The 19,717-nt window shown below is 61.7% G+C and overlaps 1 protein-coding gene across 5 annotated transcripts in view; it reads left to right on the forward strand.

Moving 5' to 3' along the window:
• Positions 1 to 19,717, forward strand: part of TBC1D2B (TBC1 domain family member 2B) — a 68,174-nt gene that overhangs the window by 32,736 nt on the left and 15,721 nt on the right. For all 5 annotated transcript variants that reach the window (XM_078449109.2, XM_078449104.2, XM_078449108.2 and 2 more), the window contains 5 exons: positions 6,731 to 6,894; positions 9,999 to 10,225; positions 10,828 to 11,211; positions 17,908 to 18,018; positions 18,844 to 19,037. In XM_078449109.2, coding sequence (XP_078305235.2) covers positions 6,731 to 6,894; positions 9,999 to 10,225; positions 10,828 to 11,211; positions 17,908 to 18,018; positions 18,844 to 19,037 — 1,080 coding nt within the window. The remainder of the gene's footprint in view (positions 1 to 6,730; positions 6,895 to 9,998; positions 10,226 to 10,827; positions 11,212 to 17,907; positions 18,019 to 18,843; positions 19,038 to 19,717) is intronic.

Below are 19,717 nucleotides of genomic sequence, written 5' to 3' on the forward strand. Positions count from 1 at the left end.
AGGGCTGGGGCTGGTCCTCGTGGGAGCGGGGGCTCGGGGCTCAGGGCTGGGGCTGGTCTGTGTGGGAGCGGGGGCTCAGGGCTGGGGGCTGGTCTGCATGGGAGCAGGGGCTTGGGGCTCAGGGCTGGGGCTGGTCCGCATGGGAGCAGGGGCTCGGGGCTCAGGGCTGGGGGCTGGTCCGCGTGGGAGCGGGGGTTTGGGGCTCAGGGTTGGGGGCTGGGCGTGTGGCATCGGGGGCTCAGGGCTGGGGGCTGTTCTGCGTGGGAGCGGGGGCTCGGTGCTGGGGGTGGGTTGTGGGCGGGACGGGGAGAGCGTAGGCCTGGGCATGTGGTAAATATGTGCTCCGGAGCTTGTGCAGGGTGTGAGGGAGACGGGTTTGTGCAGGTGGTGTGCGTGGGCCACCGCGGTGTCACAGGTTGTGTGACGACCGTGAGCAGTGCCTTGTGGCCTGGACGCAAGATCAGCTGTCAGGTGTTGAGAGCTCTCCCTTCATTGGCGCTCTGTACAGTCAGCCTGGTTACACATTAGCTGTGTGGTGTTGAGCCAGTCACCTAACCTCTCTGAGCTCTGTATTCTCCATTAGTAAATTGGGGTGTGTGTGTGTGTGTGTTTGTTTGTATGCATGCCCTCCCACTGCGTGGGTGTGAATGTTCAGCGGTGGTGAAGTCACCCGGTCCTGCTGTGCTCTCCACGGTGTCTGTCGGGCCGCATCAGGGGGACGGTGGCCGTAGGGACCACGCTAGCGTGCGGTCCCGCCCGTGTCTGACGGGTCTCGTGCCGGGCCCTGCCCTGCTCCTTTGCTCTAGCTTCTCTCCTGACCTCAGGCCTGGTGGAAGTGGTCACCTGCGTGCCCAGCTGGTGATCTGGGGAGACCGTGCAGTCTTGGGGCCTAGGGCCGTGCCAGAGTGCCCGACTCCGGCACCCAGAGGCTTGGTGATTTGGGGAGGTGGCTGACCTGGCTGTGATGTGGAGTTAGGACGCGGTCTTCCTCATAGGCACAGCTCTGTCCACGTCGGGAGACAAGGTGCCAAAGCCCCAGGGCAGCATCTGAAAGTTCTTAACAAACTTTTCTGGTTTTGATGAATGTTTAGATGTAATAACGTACAACGAACGCACACAGGAATGAATAATACAGACTTTTACATAAACGCCTCAGACCTCAAAAAAGAAAGAGCACAAGGAGTATAGTCACACGGTTATTTTATTTAATAATTTTTTTGAGTGTATTTATTTTGACAGATACAAGTTGGTGAGTACAAGTTGGTGCAGGGTGGGGGTGGGGGGGGGAGAGAGAGAGAGAGAGAGAGAGAGAGAATGAGAATGAGAACGAGAACGAGAAAGAGAAAGAGAATGTCCCAGGCAGGCTCCATGCTGCCAGTACAGAGCCCGACAACGCAGGACTTGAACTTAACGAACCGTATCATGACCTGAGCTGAAGTCAAGAGTTGGGTGCTGGCGGGGCCTGGGTGGCTCAGTCACTTAAGCATCCGACCTCTGCTCAGGTCATGGTCTCACAGTTTGTGAGTTCAAGCCCCGTGTCGGACAGCTCAGAGCCTGGAGCCTGCTTCAGATTTTGTGTCTCCCTCTCTCTCACTCTCCCCTGCTCGTGCTCTCTCTCAAAAATCAGCATTTAAACAAAATTTTTATAATAAAGAGTGGGAGGCTCAACCAACTGAGCCCCCCAGGCATCCCCGCACTGACATTAGGACGGCACAAAGAAGGGGTAGCTGGCCTCTGGCCCCCATGGGGTGCGGTGGTTGCGGGGTCCGAGGGGCTGGCAGCCCCCGGGGAGCATGAGGGCGTGTTCCACACATCATCTCGCAGCTGTCTCGACCTCGACTGTCCCCAAACTTCACTTTTGAGGCCACGCATCACCAGGGCTGTGGCCGAGTGATGCCGCTCCCCAGAAACCACGGCAGCCACGAGAGGCTCCAGCCCGTCAGGCCCAGCTGGAAAGTGCACTCGGCCAGCCGCTGGCCGTGGGACAGGCTCAGAGGACGCCAGAGCCTCGTCCAGGGCCTCCCAGGCCGTGAGTGGCCCGTGTCTCCTGTTGTATTTGGCGCTGGGGGGTGGGAAGAGGACCCTGTCTGCATCGTGTGTTGGTCCTGGACCCTCCTGGTGCGGGGACCCCAGTCCCTGTGATCCCAAATCCCTCCTTCCTCCCTTCCTTCTCCTTGCCTCGGGCGCAGGGCCTTCCCTGTCCACTGGGCTCCTCGCCTCCACTGCCGGCCTGCCTGGCTTCTGTCAGTTCTCCGCCTGCTGGGTCTTGCCCCCGGGCCCCTCCTCAGGCTGTCCCCCTGCTGGGAGCCTTCTCTCTCCTGGGGACCCCCACCCCCGGGCTCCTCCACGGCCGTCGTGGCCGGAGCGCTTTGCCCCTGCACCTGCTGTGCTGGGTGTGAGCGGGTATGAGCGGTGTCCGCCTTTCTGCCCGGGAGCCACGCTTCTGCGTGGATGCGTGCCCTTTGTGAGCGCGCAAAACCCGGACCAACTCCGGAGAACGTCAGCGGTAGGCAGTAAAGCTAAGTAGTATCTTTTCTTCTGGTGCGTTGGCAACGTGCTCCTCACGATCCTCAGAGTTCGGGGCTTGCTGGGGTTGCCGCCCACTCTGAGAAGCGGTCTCCGAAGGACCGCCCCAGCCGTGCAGCCCGGCGTCTGTCCCAGTCACCTTCGTGCCCTCCCGTGCCCTCTGCGTCTTGCCATCAAGCACCGTGCCGTCAGGGGAGGCTGGGGGCGGGTGGGGTGCAGGGGAGGGCTGTGCCGGCGGTCACCGCACCCCTGGCTACGCTTAGGGGTTGTGGGGAGGCCCTGTAGGACGGTGGGGGTTGACTTAGGTGTTGAAGTGCAAGGAGGCACGTGCAGGGGGGAAGGCGGTGAGGGCAGGGCTTCCTGAGTCCCCGGGTCCACGTGCCTGGAGCTCGGGCGCTGGGCGTGGGTGGCGCAGGGGTGGGTGCAGGTTCTGTGCGCTGGGCCGTGGGGATCTGGAGCGGCTCCGCCTGCCTGGGCTTCCGCGATAGGAGCATTTCTCCCTTGATGGGGCTCTCAAGGCAGCGCACATTGTGCTAAGTGCCATGGCGCGTGTGTGACGACGGTGTGCGCCTTGATCCACGTCAGGTGGCCGGGCCCTCTGCGGCACGCCTTCCTGACGACACCGCTTTGCCACGTCATCCCGTCGGCAGTAACTGCTTTCTGCCTGTAGACGTGGCGGCCCACACTTGAGTGCCTGCTGAGGTTTGGCACGAGAAGTGTGGTGGGCGGGCAAGAGGATCGCCATAACAGGACCCAGGGGTCCAAGATCCGTGTCCCAAGGCCACCTTCAGGGCGTCCGAGGCTGGCTCCTCCCTGAGCCCCCGAGGGAGTCCGTCTGTGGCCTCTTCCAGCTCCTGGTGGCTGCGGCCACCCCGGGCCTGTGGCACGTCACCTGCCATCCTCCGTGCTGGGCCCCCTCCTCCTCCCTCCCGTGTGGACACTGATGCGCCCCATCTTGAGGTCCCTAGTCGCATCCACAGGCCCCTTCTGGTCACTTCTGCCTTTTTCCTTTCAGATGGCATCTCCGGATACCCTTGTGTGTGTCCGTGTTCTTGGGACAGTCTGAGAATTGATCGGTACCAGAGGATGGGCTGTGTCACTGTCACTGGGGGGGGGGGGGGGGGGGCAGCTGTCGGGTCCCCTCCGTTGGTGACCCCGAGGCGGCCTGTGTCCAGGGCGGGGAGCCTTCCTGCCGCTGGTGGAGCTGGTGGAGCCCAGACCCGAGCTGGCAGGGTGCTTCCCCGTGGTCCCATCACATCTGGAATCCTAGCTCGAATGAGTGTTGGATAAACTATTTCCCAGGGCACCCGGGTAGGTCAGTGTTAAGCATCCGACTTCGACTCAGGTCATGATCTCACAGTTGATGGGTTCAAGCCCCATGTCAAGCTGTGTGCTGACAGCTCGGAGCCTGGAACCTGCTTCGGATTATGTGTCTCCCTCCCTCTCAGTCCCTCCCCCACTCACGCTCTGTCTCTCTCTCAAAAAAAAAAATTATTTCTCTGTTGGATTGTAAATGTATGTGGAGAAGTCAGTCTGAAATATGTAAATTTGGAAACAAAGCTTTTCTTGTTGATTCTGGAGGTTGCTGCTGTTTACAGAAAGTTCAGGCTGAACGTGGCAGGTCTCAAGGTGCCGTTTGGCCTTCCTGGTGGCCTCTCACTGTCCGTGCCGGTTCATTTATTGAACAAAAGCGCGGGTACCTGGCAGAGTGCCTGGGGGACATGGAAGGCCGTCTCAAAGGTTTGTCAGTCGAGAGGGGTCTTCAAAGAGCAAGGGCTGCCTGGGGAGGGGCCTCGAACCTCCGCCAGGAGGCCCTGTGTAGACAGCTGCGAGCCGGGTAGTGTGTGCAAGCCAGGCCTCGTGTCGCAGTCACAGAACCTCTGAACCTCACGTGGGCTCTTTGCTGTTTTGGCCTGAGCTTCCGCTTTGAGCCTGATCCCATTGCTTCCTTACCTGGGGCTGGGTAGGCGCGCGTCCCCGCGAGGGAGAACCCGGCTTTGTGCGAGCAGCCTCACCGAGGGTCGAGATGGGGAAACCCTGTGGGGTGTGTGTGCAAGGTCCAGGTTGTGTAAATAGCTGTTCTTTCCCCAGACCACCTCCTCCCGCCCTGCGCCTGCTTCCCGCGCTCTCCCCGTGAGAACCGGGGCTCAGCACTCCTCACTCCTCCCGTTGGGGGTGCTGGTGCCCACGCGCGGCATGTCCGCGGCAGCCACGGCGGGGCCACTGAAACCCCCACAGGGCCACAGGGCCCGCACTCGGCCAAGTAACGAGCCAGTCGTGTCCAAGAAATGAGCAGATTTTCTTTCTCTTTCTGTTTCTGTTTCTCTTTCTGAGCGGCTGCTCTGCAATGGCTTTTTCTGCAAACACGGCCACCCTTGTGTGAGGTCTTGCTGGGGCGATGGTGGGCACCCGTGCAGGCACCGCGGTCGCCGCCACCGGGATACACAGCACAGGGAAGACGCTGCCCGTGGTCCCGAGTAGACACAGCCTGTGAGCAGGTGTCCGTGCCCGGCTCCTGGGGCCGCTTGGTGGAGCTGGGGCGGGGGGGGAGGGGATGCAGCGGCAGAAACCGAAGCGCATTAAGTAGTTTCTCTGCGTTCGTATTTTTAAAGCACTTTGATACGGTTCATATCAGGGAAAGACCGTCATGCTTTAGAAACACCTAGAGCATTGAGACATGACTATTGTATGTGAGGGTGCCCTCCGTCTGCTCCCCACAGACGTGCGGCCACCGCTCCCGCCCCAGTGCCTTCAGCCACACGACACGTTTCTCCCTCCTCTGTAATTTAACCACCGTATCGGGTGGAATCTACCTACAATAAACTCACTTGTGTTAGGTGTACAGGCTGGTGGGTTTCAGGAACCGTACGTGGTTGTGTAAACCCCTCCGTGATGGAGGCTTGGAGCATTTCCGTCGCCCCCCCAGCCCCCTGGGCCCCTTGCGCCGACCTCTCCCAAACCCTGGTCCCTGCAGTCCCTGGTCCGTGCTCCGTCGTCGTCTCTGGTGAGTCACATGGACGAAGTCACACTGTGTGTATTCTTTTGTCCTCATCCTTCACTGAGCACGGTCTCTCTGGGACTCTTGCGCACTGGGGAGAGTTTCATATTTCGTTCCTTTTATCGCTGAACAGCATGTAGACCGTGTGGACGTGTCCGCTGGGTGACCCCCTCACCACGGATGCGCTTGGGGCTTGTACCCCGCTTGTGGCTGCTATGAATAAGGTCCGGTCCTGTGTGCAGACACGGTCTTGTTCCTGAAGGTGAGCACCTGGGCCTGGGGTGAGTTGTGGGGTCGCTCAGCTCTGTGTCGATCCAGCGGTTTAAGCTGCCACCACACTGCGCATCTTCGGCCCCGCACATGCCTCCTCGCCTTGACCTTCCCGCGGGCGACTGGTCACTTACAAGTCTTAACCACACGCGCACGTGCAGTGTCTGTTACCACTATGACCTTGAAGATTTAAAATACGTCACTTTAGGGGCGCTTGGGGGGCTCAGTGGGTTAAGCGTCTGACTTCGACTCAGGTCATGATCTCACGGTTCGTGAGTTCGAGCCCGACCTCGGGCTCTGTGCTGACGGCTGAGCCTGGAGCCTGCTTCGGATTCTGTGCCTCCCCCCTCTCTGCCCCTCCCCTGCTCCTGCTCTGTCTCTTTCTGTCTCTCAAAAGCAAGTAAACGTTAGAAAGTTGTTGGTTTTTTAATTTTAAAACATGTCACGTGTACACATCATTGTTCGATTTTCTTTCTTTTTTCGCTCAGCTTTTAAAACACACTTGCCCTGTGCCACGTGTTGCTTCCTCTGGGGTACTCTGTGCCAGGACGGGAACGTGTCTCCGTCTCTGGTGGATCTTGGCACCTTGAGTGGTGGCCACGGGCACAAGCGAGCGTTTGCAGGGTGGACGCACTCCCGTTCCGCGGCGGTGTATTTACTGCGTCTGTTCTGGCAGCTGTCAGGCTCCCACCATCACGTTGTTGCCGGAATGAATGGTGCTGCCATGGGCACTCCCCTCCGTCTTCCTGCCCACGTCTGGGAACTTGGGAACTGCTGGGTCATGGGCTGGCAGCTCTTAAGCTGAGCCGCGTGCTGCTGACTCCACGTGGGGACTGCCCCTCCCTCCGTTTCCTCTGTTCGTTTTCACAGTTGTCTACGTGAAGTTACATCTTGTTGTACAATTCTTTCAACAACACGCTTCCTGTTTCCTGACAGAAATTCAATGTCGTCTTTCCGTCCTGGGAGAGGACACAGTGAGAGTCGCAAGAGTGTGTTTTATACCAATGAAGAGTGGGAGCTTTTAGACCCGAACCCTAAGGACCTGGAGGAGTCAATGGTGCAGGAAGAGAGGAGGAAGCAGGCGCCCGAAGGAAACAAAGGTAGGACGGTCCCTGCTGCCTGACCCCCCCCCGCCGGCCCCCAGGGGCGCGGGGACCCTTCCGTAGCAGGCGGTCCCAGAGGCAGGAGGCACAGGGATTTGCATCCTGTCTGTGGGAGATGAGTCGTGAGGGCCTGTGAAGTTAGGGACAGAACATCGGGGGTCCTGGTGCTCTTTACAGATGTATTGATTTTTCTTATAAACCTTGCGTTTACAGAATTCTGTAACAGACATGAAGGTGGAACGCACAAGGTCACGGATTCCGGTGTGGCCTCGTCTGACTTGTGCCGTTGTGAACTTAGGGCCTCTCTTTCTTCCCAGCCCCTTCCCCTCCCCGTGCTCACCCATCTTCATTTCAAAGTAAATTCTAGACGTCACTCCATTACATGTAAATATTTCACCCAGTATGTATCTCTAGGAGATAACGACTCATCTTAAAGTTATGGCAGCGTGTTATTACACGTAGAAACAGTGAGTCTGATCTAATAGTCTAACCCTGCACTCGTTCCACAGCTGCGTGACCAGGAGGTGACGCCAGGGGACGAGGGCGCTCTGGGGCTGTGTACCCCTCTGGCCCCGCCGCTGTGTCCTGTTCCCGCGGGTTTGGGGCTGGATTTCTGTTCGGGGTTCGTCAGCCTGACCCCGTCTGTACAGCTGGTTGTGATGCTCTGTCCAGGGATCCACGAGGGAATGTTGATGTTTTCCTGTAAAACGACAATAATATTGAAATTTTGCCTCATGCATGATTCTAGCGTGGGCTGGCAGGAGGCGGCGGGATTTTAGGAAATGTTTATGGGGGGGGGGCAAGTATTTACTAAAGGAGAGACCTTTCCCATCCCCCGGGGAGGGTGGCCGAGACTCGCTTCTGTTCGCTGGGTCATCCTTTGGGGCCCTCAGTCCCAGGTGACGGGGTGTGAGATGCGGCCAGACGGGCGTGCTGTGCTCCCCGGGGCCGGCTCGGTGGGTGCGACGCCAGAGGGGGGCCCACCTGAGCGGGAGCGCCTCCTGAGGAAGGGGACCTGGGTCCCGGCGGATGGGCCGCCTTGGCTCCGACTTCTGGTAGCGGCTCCTGGAGTGGAAAAGAAGGAGGGGTCAGCGAGGCTGAGCGGCCAGGTGGGCAGGAGACTCCCGGGGCCTGTGGGCACCTTCCTGACGGGAGTCGCCCTTGAGAGGCAGCGGGGTCTGCGGACCGGTCCTGTACCGGCTGTGAGTCAGCCCGCCAGCTTGTCGCCCTGTCGCTCGGGGCCGCCCAGCCGCTCTCCTTTGTGTTTGTTCCCCTGCTGTGTAGGTGGATTTCTTTTTTTCTTCTCAGACTTTTACTAAAATCCAAGTTAGTTATATGTAGTCGGTAATAATGGCTTCAGGAGTAGAATCTAGTGATTCATCGCTTACATGCAGCACCCAGTGTTCATCCCAACAAGTGTCCCCTTAATGCCCATCCCCCATCCAACCCCCCCCCCCCCACCCCGAGAACCCTCGGTTTATTCTCTGTATTTAAGAGTCTCTTAGGGTTTGCTAAGTGGACTTTTTAAAAAAAATTTTTTTAACGTTTATTTTTTTGAGAGAGAGCAAGCGGGGGAGGGGCAGAGAGAGGGAGACACAGACTCTAAAGCAGCTCCAGGCTCCGAGCTGTCAGCACAGAGCCCGACAGGGGGCTCGAACTCCCAAACTGTGAGATCACGACCTGAGCCCAAGTTGGATGCCCAACTGACTGAGCCACCCAGGCGCCCCTGCTAAGTGGACTTTTTAATCGAAAGCATAACACACACAAAGTTCCCTGATTGCAAATGAGTACTCAGCGGATTTTCCCTGTGAGCACACACTTCAACAGACAGGACAAGACCGGACCCACCCAGTCACTGGCCTCTCCCGGGGTGGCCCCTGTCCCAAAACAGCAGGGAGTCAGGGCCTTGTTTTCTAGCTTTAAGGGACCTGTGTGGTTTGTACTATTTCACATTGCCTCCTTATAGCTTGAATATGTATTTGAGTCCATTGATGCAGAAATGTATTTGGGTCCTTTAGTATTTTTAAGTACCCATTTTTTTAAAAACTTATTTTGAGAGAGTGTGAGCGGGGGAGGGGCAGAGAAAGAGGGAGACACAGAATCTGAAGCAGCTCCAGGCTCCGAGCTGTCGGCACAGAGCCCGACGCGGGGCTCGAACCCACGAACTGCGAGTTCATGACCTGAGCTCAACCGACTGAGCCCCCCAGGCGCCCCTTTAAATACCCTTTTTTTTTTTTTTTTTTTTTTTTTTTTTAAATTTTTTTTTTCAACGTTTTTTATTTATTTTTGGGACAGAGAGAGACAGAGCATGAACAGGGGAGGGGCAGAGAGAGAGGGAGACACAGAATCGGAAACAGGCTCCAGGCTCCGAGCCATCAGCCCAGAGCCTGACGCGGGGCTCGAACTCACAGACTGCGAGATCGTGACCTGGCTGAAGTCGGATGCTTAACCGACTGCGCCACCCAGGCGCCCCAAAATACCCTTTTTTTTTAAGAAAGAGAAGGTAGTCATGTGTTCACAATTAAGAAAACGTACATTTAGGGAGGGGCTTTGTCTTGTTTTTATTTTGCTGGGAACAGATGAGCAAAAGGAAGCCAGGGATCCCCGAGGTGTGGGAGTCCCACGGGGAACCTGCTGTCTGTGCAGGTGGGGACCCTGCAAGGACTCCAGCACCATGCTCCTCCCTGGCCTGTTCTCTTTCTGTTTGGTCCTAAAAGTGGATGCCATGGGAGAACGGTGACGTGAACTGACCTTTTGGAAAAGGAACTTAGCAATGAGATGCGTCCTGAGAGAAGGTGCGGGGAAGCCTTGTCATAAACCCGTTAGCGCCACCAGGCCTCATCTTAGAAACTGAGCAAGCAGGGAGAGCGTTTTCTTTAGCAGTGATCATGTGACCAGTGTAATACGGAAGGATCCCGCTCCTTGAGTTTAGGCTTGGTTTTCATCAAGGAGGAGTCGGGCGAGAGGCGCCCCCGCCTATGTCCCCTGCGCGAGCGACCCACAGCTTTCTGGAGGATGACGGATGGGATGCTGATGCGTTTCACCGGACTTCCCAGAATGAGGATTTGTCCTGCACCTAAAAAAGTTTTGTTTTTACGCAGGAGGAACCAGCTCAGGATTTCCCTTTGATTTTGGACGTATTCCCTACAAAGGAAAGCGCCCTTTGAGAGACATGATCGGGTCCTACAAGAACCGTCACGTCAGTGGTGACCCTTCCGCCGAGGGGCCGCAGAGCAGTGGTGGCGTCAGCAAGCCGGCCCCCGAAACGCAGTTGCAGAGCCAGCAGGAGGAGCTGGAGCGGCTGAAGAAAGACCTGTCCAGTCAGAAGGTGACTTCCCTTCCGCGCACGTGTGTCCCCCCACACCAGCCGCCGGGACCAGAGGGGCAAAGCCTGGCTTTCGTGGGTCTCTGGGTGTTTTGTTCCCTGGGGGGGGGGGGGCTCCCCGGGGGGGGGGGGGCTCCCCGGGGGGGGCTCCCCCCTCGGGGTGTTACATCGTGGGCACTCTGGTGCCCCAGGTCACGCGTTCAGACACGAGTACATCAGTCTCTCTCGACACAGCGCTGGCCCAGAGTCCCTTCCCGGTGGGAACAGTCTCCGCGTGGTGTCAGACACCGTTTCTTCCGAAACTGAGTGCGCTTGATCGCTCCGACCAGAGCTGAGGCTTAAGGTTTTAGAGCCCCCGTTTTCTGAACACCGATGTGCGCTCGCTGGGACCTGTTGCTGATCACAGTTCGCGTGTTTGTTTCCTGTTTCCTATTACTGTTCCCTGCAGACAGGCTCCGCCGGCTAACGTCTCTTCCTCTCTGTTTCCGAGACCCCTCGAGAGGAGGTTCGCTACTAACACGCTCCCGGTGGGGTTTCCGCATTCCCTCCGCCCCGCCTTGCCCCCTGCGCCTGTTCACGGTCCCTGCTCTCCCCTCCGGCTCCAGGAGCTTGTGCGGCTGCTGCAGCAGACGGTCCGGTCGTCCCAGTATGACAAGTACTTCGCCAGCAGCCGGCTCTCCGAGGGGGTCCCGAAGGACGCGCTCGACCTTCTGCACCGCAAGGATGACCAGATCCTGGGCCTCAGCGGCCAGCTGGAGAGGCTCACCCTGGAGAGGGAGAGTCTGCAGCAGGAAGTGAGGACGCTCAAGGGCAAGGTGGGCGAGCTCAGCGAGCAGCTGGGGATGCTGGTGGAGACCATCCAGGCCAAGGACGAGGTCATCATGAAGCTCTCGCGCCAGCTCAGCGAGAGCGAGGACAGTACGTCGTCCCCCACGGGGGTGCCCGGCTCCCCCGCCAGCAGGGAGCAGCTGGAGCTGGACAGGCTGAAAGTAAGTGGGGTGTGGGCTCCGGCTGCTGGGCGGGGTTCAGACAGGCGGTGCGGGCGGCCCCTCGATGTCGCGCAGGGGTGCCGGCCTCAGTGCCTGGTGGGGGAGCGGAGCGTGGGGTCGGCTGCCCCACAGGCCCGCTCGGAGCCGGCGCCCCTGTGGCCACGCTGGCCCCGGGGAGGGCGCTGCTTCCTGAACACGTTGGGTCTCCGGGTCGTCCCCAGGGTGCGGACCCGTTGGCAGGTGGGGGGAGCGCGCTGCTGTGGGAGGCAGGGGTGGTCTCCGTGCCTGCGGAGAAGCCTGCCAGCCCCCCTCCCCCCCGGAGAGCTGAAGGCCCGTGGTCTGTCCGTCAGGCCCCACAGGGACCCTGGGTGTAGTCCAGTCGACCCCACGCGGGTCTCCAGCCACAGGTGTGTCCCGTCCCCAACACGCTCCTCACCTGGCTACCCTCGTTGTGTAGACACCTTGGCACCGAGGGTGTCTGGCCCCTGAGTGTAGTGTATCCTCGGAGGCCAAGGTTCACCACCTTGAGGTTGTTGGCGAGGCCCCGCTGTGTGCCCGGGAGCGCCTGCCCCCGTCAGTGCAGAGGATGGCAAGTGGGGGGGGGGGGGGTTGTCTCTCAGAGAATTCTAAAACAGGACTTAACACTGGGCTGACAGCAGCATCGCTGGGACATGTGCAGGGCCTCCGTCGTGATGGCTTCTCGGTGACACGTCTCAGTCAGCGTTGCCAGTGGGCCGGCCTTGCGTGCGCACACGGCCTGGAACATGCCCGACCCGCACCGCGCGGGTGATGTGCGTTTCACGCCACCTTGTTTAACGTGGACTAGAGTTGACGTTTTGTGAGCGTGCCTGTGTTTGCAGCGTCTGCCTGCCGGCCCCGCCGAGCATGCTCTGTGGGGACACACGCGGGCCCAGCCAGAGCACGTGCGGGATGGAGCGGCTTGTCCTGTGTCCACGCAGCTCCCTGTGGGGACCCACACAGTTGACCCGGGTTAGGTTTCTCGCCCTTATTTACTCTCTTGTTTCTGTGGCACGGTGGGCAGGCTGGTTTCAGTCACTTGGTGATTTCGTGACCTTTTCCTCCAACGTTTCTCCCCACTTTTTAAAGCCTGTGGCTCCAAAATCCACGAGAGCTCAAGAAGGAGGAAGGTTCTCTGGAGCCTCTGTGTGGCCCTGGGGTCCAGGCGGGATGGTCGGCCACCAGCCCCACACGCTCGCCCCTGCGCTGGCTCTCCGGCCCCACACGCTCACCCCTGCGCTGGCTCTCCGGCCCCACACCCTCTCCCCTGCGCTGGCTCTCCGGCCCCACACCCTCTCCCCTGCGCTGGCTCTCCGGCCCCACACCCTCTCCCCTGCGCTGGCTCTCCGGCCCCACACGCTCACCCCTATGCTGGCTCTCCGGCCCCACACCCTCACCCCTGCGCTGGCTCCCCGGCCCCACACCCTCACCCCTGCGCTGGCTCCCCGGCCCCACACCCTCTCCCCTGCGCTGGCTCTCCGGCCCCACACCCTCTCCCCTGCGCTGGCTCTCCGGCCCCACACGCTCACCCCTATGCTGGCTCTCCGGCCCCACACCCTCACCCCTGCGCTGGCTCTCCGGCCCCACACCCTCACCCCTGCGCTGGCTCCCCGGCCCCACACCCTCTCCCCTGCGCTGGCTCCCCGGCCCCACACGCTCACCCCTGCGCTGGCTCTCCGGCCCCACACCCTCACCCCTGCGCTGGCTCTCCGGCCCCACACGCTCACCCCTGCGCTGGCTCTCCAGCCCAACATGCTCACCCCTGCGCTGGCTCTCCGGCCCCACACGCTCGCCCCTGCGCTGGCTCTCCACCCTCACATTGTCACCCCTGTGCTGGCTCTCCAGCCCCACATGCTCACCCCTCCGCTGGCTCTCCAGTCCTACATGCTCACCCTCAGCCCTGCACTGGCTCTCCAGCCCCACACCCTCACCCCTGTGCTGGCTCTCTGGCCCCACACCCTCACCCCTGTGCTGGTTCTCCGGCCCCACACGCTCACCCCTGTACTGGCTCTCCAGCTCCACACCCTCACCCCTGCGCTGGCTCTCCAGCCTTACACGCTCACCCCTGTGCTGGCTCTCTGGCCCCACACCCTCACCCCTGTGCTGGCTCTCCAGCCCCACACTCTTACCCCTGTACTGGCTCTCCAGTTCCATACCCTCACCCCTGCACTGGCTCTCTGGCCCCACACGCTCACCCCTGCGCTGGCTCTCCAGCCCAACACGCTCACCCCTGTACTGGCTCTCCAGCCCCACACCCTCACCCCTGTGCTGGCTCTCCAGCCCCACACTCTTACCCCTACACTGGCTCTCCAGTTCCATACCCTCACCCCTGCACTGGCTCTCCGGCCCCACACCCTCACCCCTGTGCTGGCTCTCCGGCCCCACACGCTCACCCCTATGCTGGCTCTCTGGCCCCACACCCTCACTCCTGCGCTGGCTCTCCGGCCCCACACGCTCACCCCTGCGCTGGCTCTCCAGCCCCACACCCTCTCCCCTGCGCTGGCTCTCTGGCCCCACACGCTCACCCCTATGCTGGCTCTCCGGCCCCACACCCTCACCCCTGCGCTGGCTCTCCAGCCCCACACCCTCTCCCCTGCGCTGGCTCTCTGGCCCCACACGCTCACCCTTATGCTGGCTCTCCGGCCCCACACCCTCACCCCTGCGCTGGCTCTCCGGCCCCACACCCTCTCCCCTACGCTGGCTCTCCAGCCCCACACGCTCACCCCTCCGCTGGCTCTCCAGTCCTACATGCTCACCCTCAGCCCTGCACTGGCTCTTCAGCCCCACACCCTCACCCCTGTGCTGGCTCTCCAGCCCAACACGCTTACCCTCGTATTGGCTCTCCAGTTCCACACCCTCACCCGCGCTCTGGCTCTCCGGCCCCACATGCTCACCTCTGTACTGGCTCTCCAGCCCCACACCCTCACCCCTGCGCTGGCTTTCTGGCCCCACACCCTCACCCCTGTGCTGGCTCTCCAGCCCCAAACTCTTACCCCTGTACTGGCTCTCCAGTTCCATACCCTCACCCCTGCACTGGCTCTCCGGCCCCACACACTCACCCCTGCTCTGGCTCTCCGGCCCCACACCCTCTCCCGTACGCTGGCTCTCCAGCCCAACACGCTCACCCCTGTACTGGCTCTCCAGCCCAACACGCTCACCCCTGTACTGGCTCTCCAGCCCCACACCCTCACCCCTGTGCTGGCTCTCCAGCCCCACACCCTCACCCCTGTGCTGGCTCTCCAGCCCCACACTCTTACCCCTGCACTGGCTCTCCAGTTCCATACCCTCACCCCTGCACTGGCTCTCCGGCCCCACACCCTCACCCCTGCGCTGGCTCTCCGGCCCCACACCCTCACCCCTGCGCTGGCTCTCCGGCCCCACACCCTCTCCCCTGCGCTGGCTCTCCGGCCCCACACCCTCTCCCCTGCGCTGGCTCTCCGGCCCCACACCCTCTCCCCTGCGCTGGCTCTCCGGCCCCACACCCTCACCCCTGTGCTGGCTCTCCAGCCCCACACTCTTACCCCTCTACTGGCTCTCCAGTTCCATACCCTCACCCCTGCGCTGGCTCTCCAGCCCCACACCCTCACCCCTGCGCTGGCTCTCCGGCCCCACACCCTCTCCCCTACGCTGGCTCTCCAGCCCCACACGCTCACCCCTCCGCTGGCTCTCTAGTCCTACATGCTCACCCTCAGCCCTGCACTGGCTCTTCAGCCCCACACCCTCACCCCTGTGCTGGCTCTCCAGCCCCACACTCTTACCCCTGTACTGGCTCTGCAGTTCCATACCCTCAGCCCTGCACTGGCTCTCCAGCCCCACACCCTCTCCCCTGCGCTGGCTCTCCGGCCCCACACCCTCTCCCCTGCGCTGGCTCTCCGGCCCCACACCCTCTCCCCTACGCTGGCTCTCCAGCCCCACACGCTCACCCCTCCGCTGGCTCTCTAGTCCTACATGCTCACCCTCAGCCCTGCACTGGCTCTTCAGCCCCACACCCTCACCCCTGTGCTGGCTCTCCAGCCCCACACTCTTACCCCTGTACTGGCTCTGCAGTTCCATACCCTCAGCCCTGCACTGGCTCTCCAACCCCACACCCTCTCCCCTGCGCTGGCTCTCCGGCCCCACACCCTCTCCCCTGCGCTGGCTCTCCGGCCCCACACCCTCTCCCCTGCGCTGGCTCTCCGGCCCCACACCCTCTCCCCTGCGCTGGCTCTCCGGCCCCACACCCTCTCCCCTGCGCTGGCTCTCCGGCCCCACACCCTCTCCCCTGCGCTGGCTCTCTGGCCCCACACGCTCACCCCTATGCTGGCTCTCCGGCCCCACACCCTCACCCCTGCGCTGGCTCTCCGGCCCCACACCCTCACCCCTGCGCTGGCTCTCCGGCCCCACACCCTCACCCCTGCGCGGCTCTCCAGTGGCACTGCAGGAATGGAACGCAGCGTGAGGGGTTGTGGATGCAAGAAGGGACTTGCTGTCCTCTGTGTCCTCCAGCACTTAATGCTGCGTGGTTCCCACGCTGATTGCTTCCCTTGTCCCCGAGTTTAAACGTCCTTGTGGGGGACCGTCTGTGTGTGTCGGCGGCACTCTGTCATGTCACTGTCACCATCATTTCCGGGTTTCTCAGTCAAGAGTCTGTGTCTGCAGCCTGCAGGTTTGTGCTGTTTGGAACCTGCGAGCTCTTCTCATCGGTCTGATACAGACAGGGTCACTTTCCCGGGTATTTTGAGGAGGGAGTAAACATTGGTCGTCATATTTTTCCAGCCTAGAATTTAGGGACTTTATCTTTCCCGTACTTCCTTCCAGACCTTTTCTGTGGCTCCGTAATTCTGTGCCCGGAGTAGGTCGATCCCTGCTTTGTCCGGCACCATAGCCTGGCTCGGTGGGCGCTGTCCTCGCTGTGACTTGGGGCTGCCTGTCCTGTGACTGTGTCCCCATCCCCTTGTGCCGCCCTGTCCTCCTTCCTGCGATTTGCTCCTTCCGCGTGGGCCTTCACGCTCGCGGCCTTGTTCGTTTGTCCGGCCACGCGCCGGGCTCTGCGCTCTGCCGGAAGCGCACGGTGTGTCCCTCCCCACCCCGCCCCCCGCCCCCGCGGCACCCAGTGTGGCTTGAAAGCAGAGACAGAGGCAGAACCACAGCTGCAGTGAGGGTGAGCAGCAGGGAGGAGACGTGGGCCGGCACTCGCGGTGGTCTGGACGCTGCTCTGGAGCCAGACCTGGCCTGTGTTCAAGCCCAGCTGTGGCGCCTGTGAGCCCCCCCACGGCGGGTTGGGCCCCTTCTCTGCCCAGTGTGTTCACCTGAGACCCGGCCCTCCCCTCGGGGGTCTCGCGGGGATCGGGCTCCTGGTGCCTCGCGGGGCTTCCCTGCTGTGATCGTCACCGTAGGGAGACCGTCCTTGTGATGAACAGTCAGGCCCTCCCAAGGAAGACACCGTTAGTCTGCTGTCCTGCTGTCACCCACCCCCTTGTGTCACTCGGCCTCGGTCCGTCGGGCTCGGGCGCGTGCTGCGCTTGGCCCGGCACTCCCTCTCCTCCATCTGCCGCCAGCAGCTCTCACCCACCGGGAGGGCGAGACTGAGGCCGCGAAGGGGATCGGGGCCTTCTGTGGGGCTAGACTTAGGTGTCTCGCGGGCCTGTCGTGACATGTGGTCCCACGGACTCAGAAGGTGTGCGCGTATCAGTCAGGCGTGGCCAGTGGCCCGGAGTCCAGCGGCCTGGCTCTCAGAGGCCGGATCCCGGCCCCGAGGCTCCGTCTTCACCTGGGCAGCGGAGACCTGGGGACGGCTGCCCAGCAGTTGTCGTGGTGCAGGCAGATCAGGAGTGTCATGCTGACCCATAATCCCCAGCAAGCGCCCCACAAATGTTAGCGATTGAAGGGATCACGGAAACGTCATTTTCTCTGTGGGTCTTAGGGTGGTTATGGGCCGCCAGCCCCGCGGCGATGTCCAGCCTGGGGCAAGTCTCGGGGATCGGCCCTGGCTTCTGTCCCGTGAGGGTCCAGGAGCCCGCGGCTTCCCTGGCCACTCCCAGCCGGCCCCCGAATTTTCCTGCGGCTGTGGCCAAGGCCGAGGGGCCAGAGCCTCCCCGGGAGCCCCGGCAGAGCGGGAGAAGCACACTGATGAAGGGCTGCGCTCGGCGGCACGTGTCCAAGCTCGGGCTTCCTGTCCTCAGGCTTCAAGGCCAGAGCCAAACGTGTCCCCACGTTTGGTAGAGCTTGTCGCCGGCCCGTGAGGCCTCTTAAAACACGGCAGATGCAGCAAACATTAACCATTGGTGAATTTAGGTGAAGGGTATGTTGGGTTCGCTGTACTTCCCTTCCAGCTTGGCCAGGGTTTGACGTCTTCCACGTGGACGCGGGAGGGACGCGCTACCCGGAGCGCCTCACCCACTGTCGGTTGCAGGTGTGGGTCTCTAGTTGAGGGCGTGTGCGGTATGCAAAGTGGGTGAGTAAAAACGAGCACCCGCAGAAAGCGTGCTGTGTCTCTGCTTGGGAAAGAATGGAGCGTGAGGGACGTGAGCGCAGGTAGGCGTCTGCACAGAGCGGGGACGTGGGTCCTGGTGGCCGCGGCGGTGGTCGGGGTGTCGGCACTAATTCAGCGGGACCGTTTGATTGCAAGGGCGGAATATTAATTATGTAGAATAATCAGCCTTCAGCTGGTGTGAATCGACGGGTTTTCTCTTCCAACAGGACAGCCTCCAGGGGTACAAAACCCAGAATAAGTTTCTCAACAAGGAAATTCTGGAGCTCTCGGCGCTGCGGAGGAACGCAGAAAGGAGGGAGCGGGATCTGATGGCCAAGGTGGGTCGGGCGCGGCTCTGTGTCCTGGTGGCGGGGGACTCAGAGCCTTCCGGAAGCGGGTGCCCGCAACCCTGTCCTGCTGCCGGTGGGAGTGCGGTCACGACCCCGAATCGTGTCTGAAACGTTGGGAGCGCAGAGTGCTGGGCGCTTGGTCTCATCTGAGGCGCCCCGGTGTGTCCCATCTGCACGTATGACGGGATTCACAGAAAAGCTTAAATCCTATTCTGAGGCCCCCAGAGGAAGGCTCCTTGGATTGTGATTTTAGCTGTTGTGGGGATCGATTTCCCACCTGTAAACGGGGAAGGGGGAGAACACCTCGCTGCCAGCCCAATGGTGGCGGTGCGAGAGTCTGATGGCATTGTGGTGGGAAAGGCAACGTGAACGTGACAGCCGTCACCGCGTCCCCCGACCTGTGCTTGCGTGTTCTCCTTGGTGTCTTGTCTTGTCTGAGGCGGCGGCGGACGGGAGCTGGTCCCAGGCACAGGGTCCTGGGAAAGTGTGGGTGCCACACGGGCGCCTGCTCATGGCCCACATGCCAGGGACACGACATGACCTCAGGAACCGGCTCGTGCCCTGGTTCCTGCTGCTCCCTTCGGCCGTCCAGGACCCATGTGGGTGTTGGCATCGGGTCCTTGGTGCCGGAGCCCCGGAAGGGAGGGGACGTGACGGGTGGCCGGTGACATAAATCAATCTCTTGTCCTCCACACGGTCCCCCGCCTCTCCTCCTGGTAGTTGGGGGCTCGTCATTCGTTGGCCGCCTGACGTACCTGAGGGTTGTGTATCCCGCGTCGGTCGGGACGGAGGTAACCCCCGCGCTGTCTGTAGTATTCCAGCCTGGAAGCCAAGCTCTGCCAGATAGAGAGCAAATACCTGATTCTGCTGCAAGAAATGAAGACGCCCGTGTGCTCGGAGGAGCAGGGGCCCTCCCGCGAGGTCATAGCCCAGCTGCTGGAGGACGCTCTGCAGGTGGAGGGCCCGGAGCAGCCGGAGCAGGCATTCGTGAAGCCTCGTCTCGTCAGGTAAAGGTGCTGGCGGGTGGTGGGACCCCCTCCTGAGGCCCCCCGCTGCAGCCACAGCGGACGGGACACGAGGCCGTGTCCCGGGGAGTAGGCGCCCCGTCCCGAGACACAGGTGCACCCGATGGCATTGTGGCGGGAAAGGCAGCGTGAACGTGACAGCCGTCACTGCGTCTGAGAGCACAGGGGCCCCCCGAGTGGGGACAACGCTTGGGTGGCCTGGCTCGGCGGCCCAGCACCCCCTGAGGCTCCGACGTGTGCCGTGGACACACTCGGACACGCACAGTGTCGCACATGTTAGAAAATGGCGGAGTCTGGAAGCCCGTGCCGGCTCTCCCCCTGGGGTCCTTAAGTAGTACTTTCTGAAAAATGAGATCCGTTGAGATGTTGGACGCGGAGAAACCGCAGATTCAGTCCCGTCTCCTCCTGTCTCCCCCGCTGGCCGCCCCGGGACGGCCCTGCTGCAGGGGCCTCGCGCCTCCCGCCCCGGCGAAGCCCGGTCAGCACGGCCTCCCCGCGTCTGGGCTCAAGCGCGCGGCACCCGCACTGCCGAGGCCTGTGTGCCAGGAGCCGTGCGGGCTCTCGGCGAGGCGGGTGCGTGTACCCTCGTGCCGCACAGGAGGCTGAGGCTGTGGGGGAGACGTGCTGGCCAAGGTCACGGTGCCTGGCGGCAAGGACAGGGC

Source organism: Panthera onca, chromosome B3 (genome assembly GCF_046562875.1).
Source record: "Panthera onca isolate mPanOnc1 chromosome B3, mPanOnc1 haplotype 2, whole genome shotgun sequence".
Classification (NCBI taxonomy): domain Eukaryota; kingdom Metazoa; phylum Chordata; class Mammalia; order Carnivora; family Felidae; genus Panthera; species Panthera onca.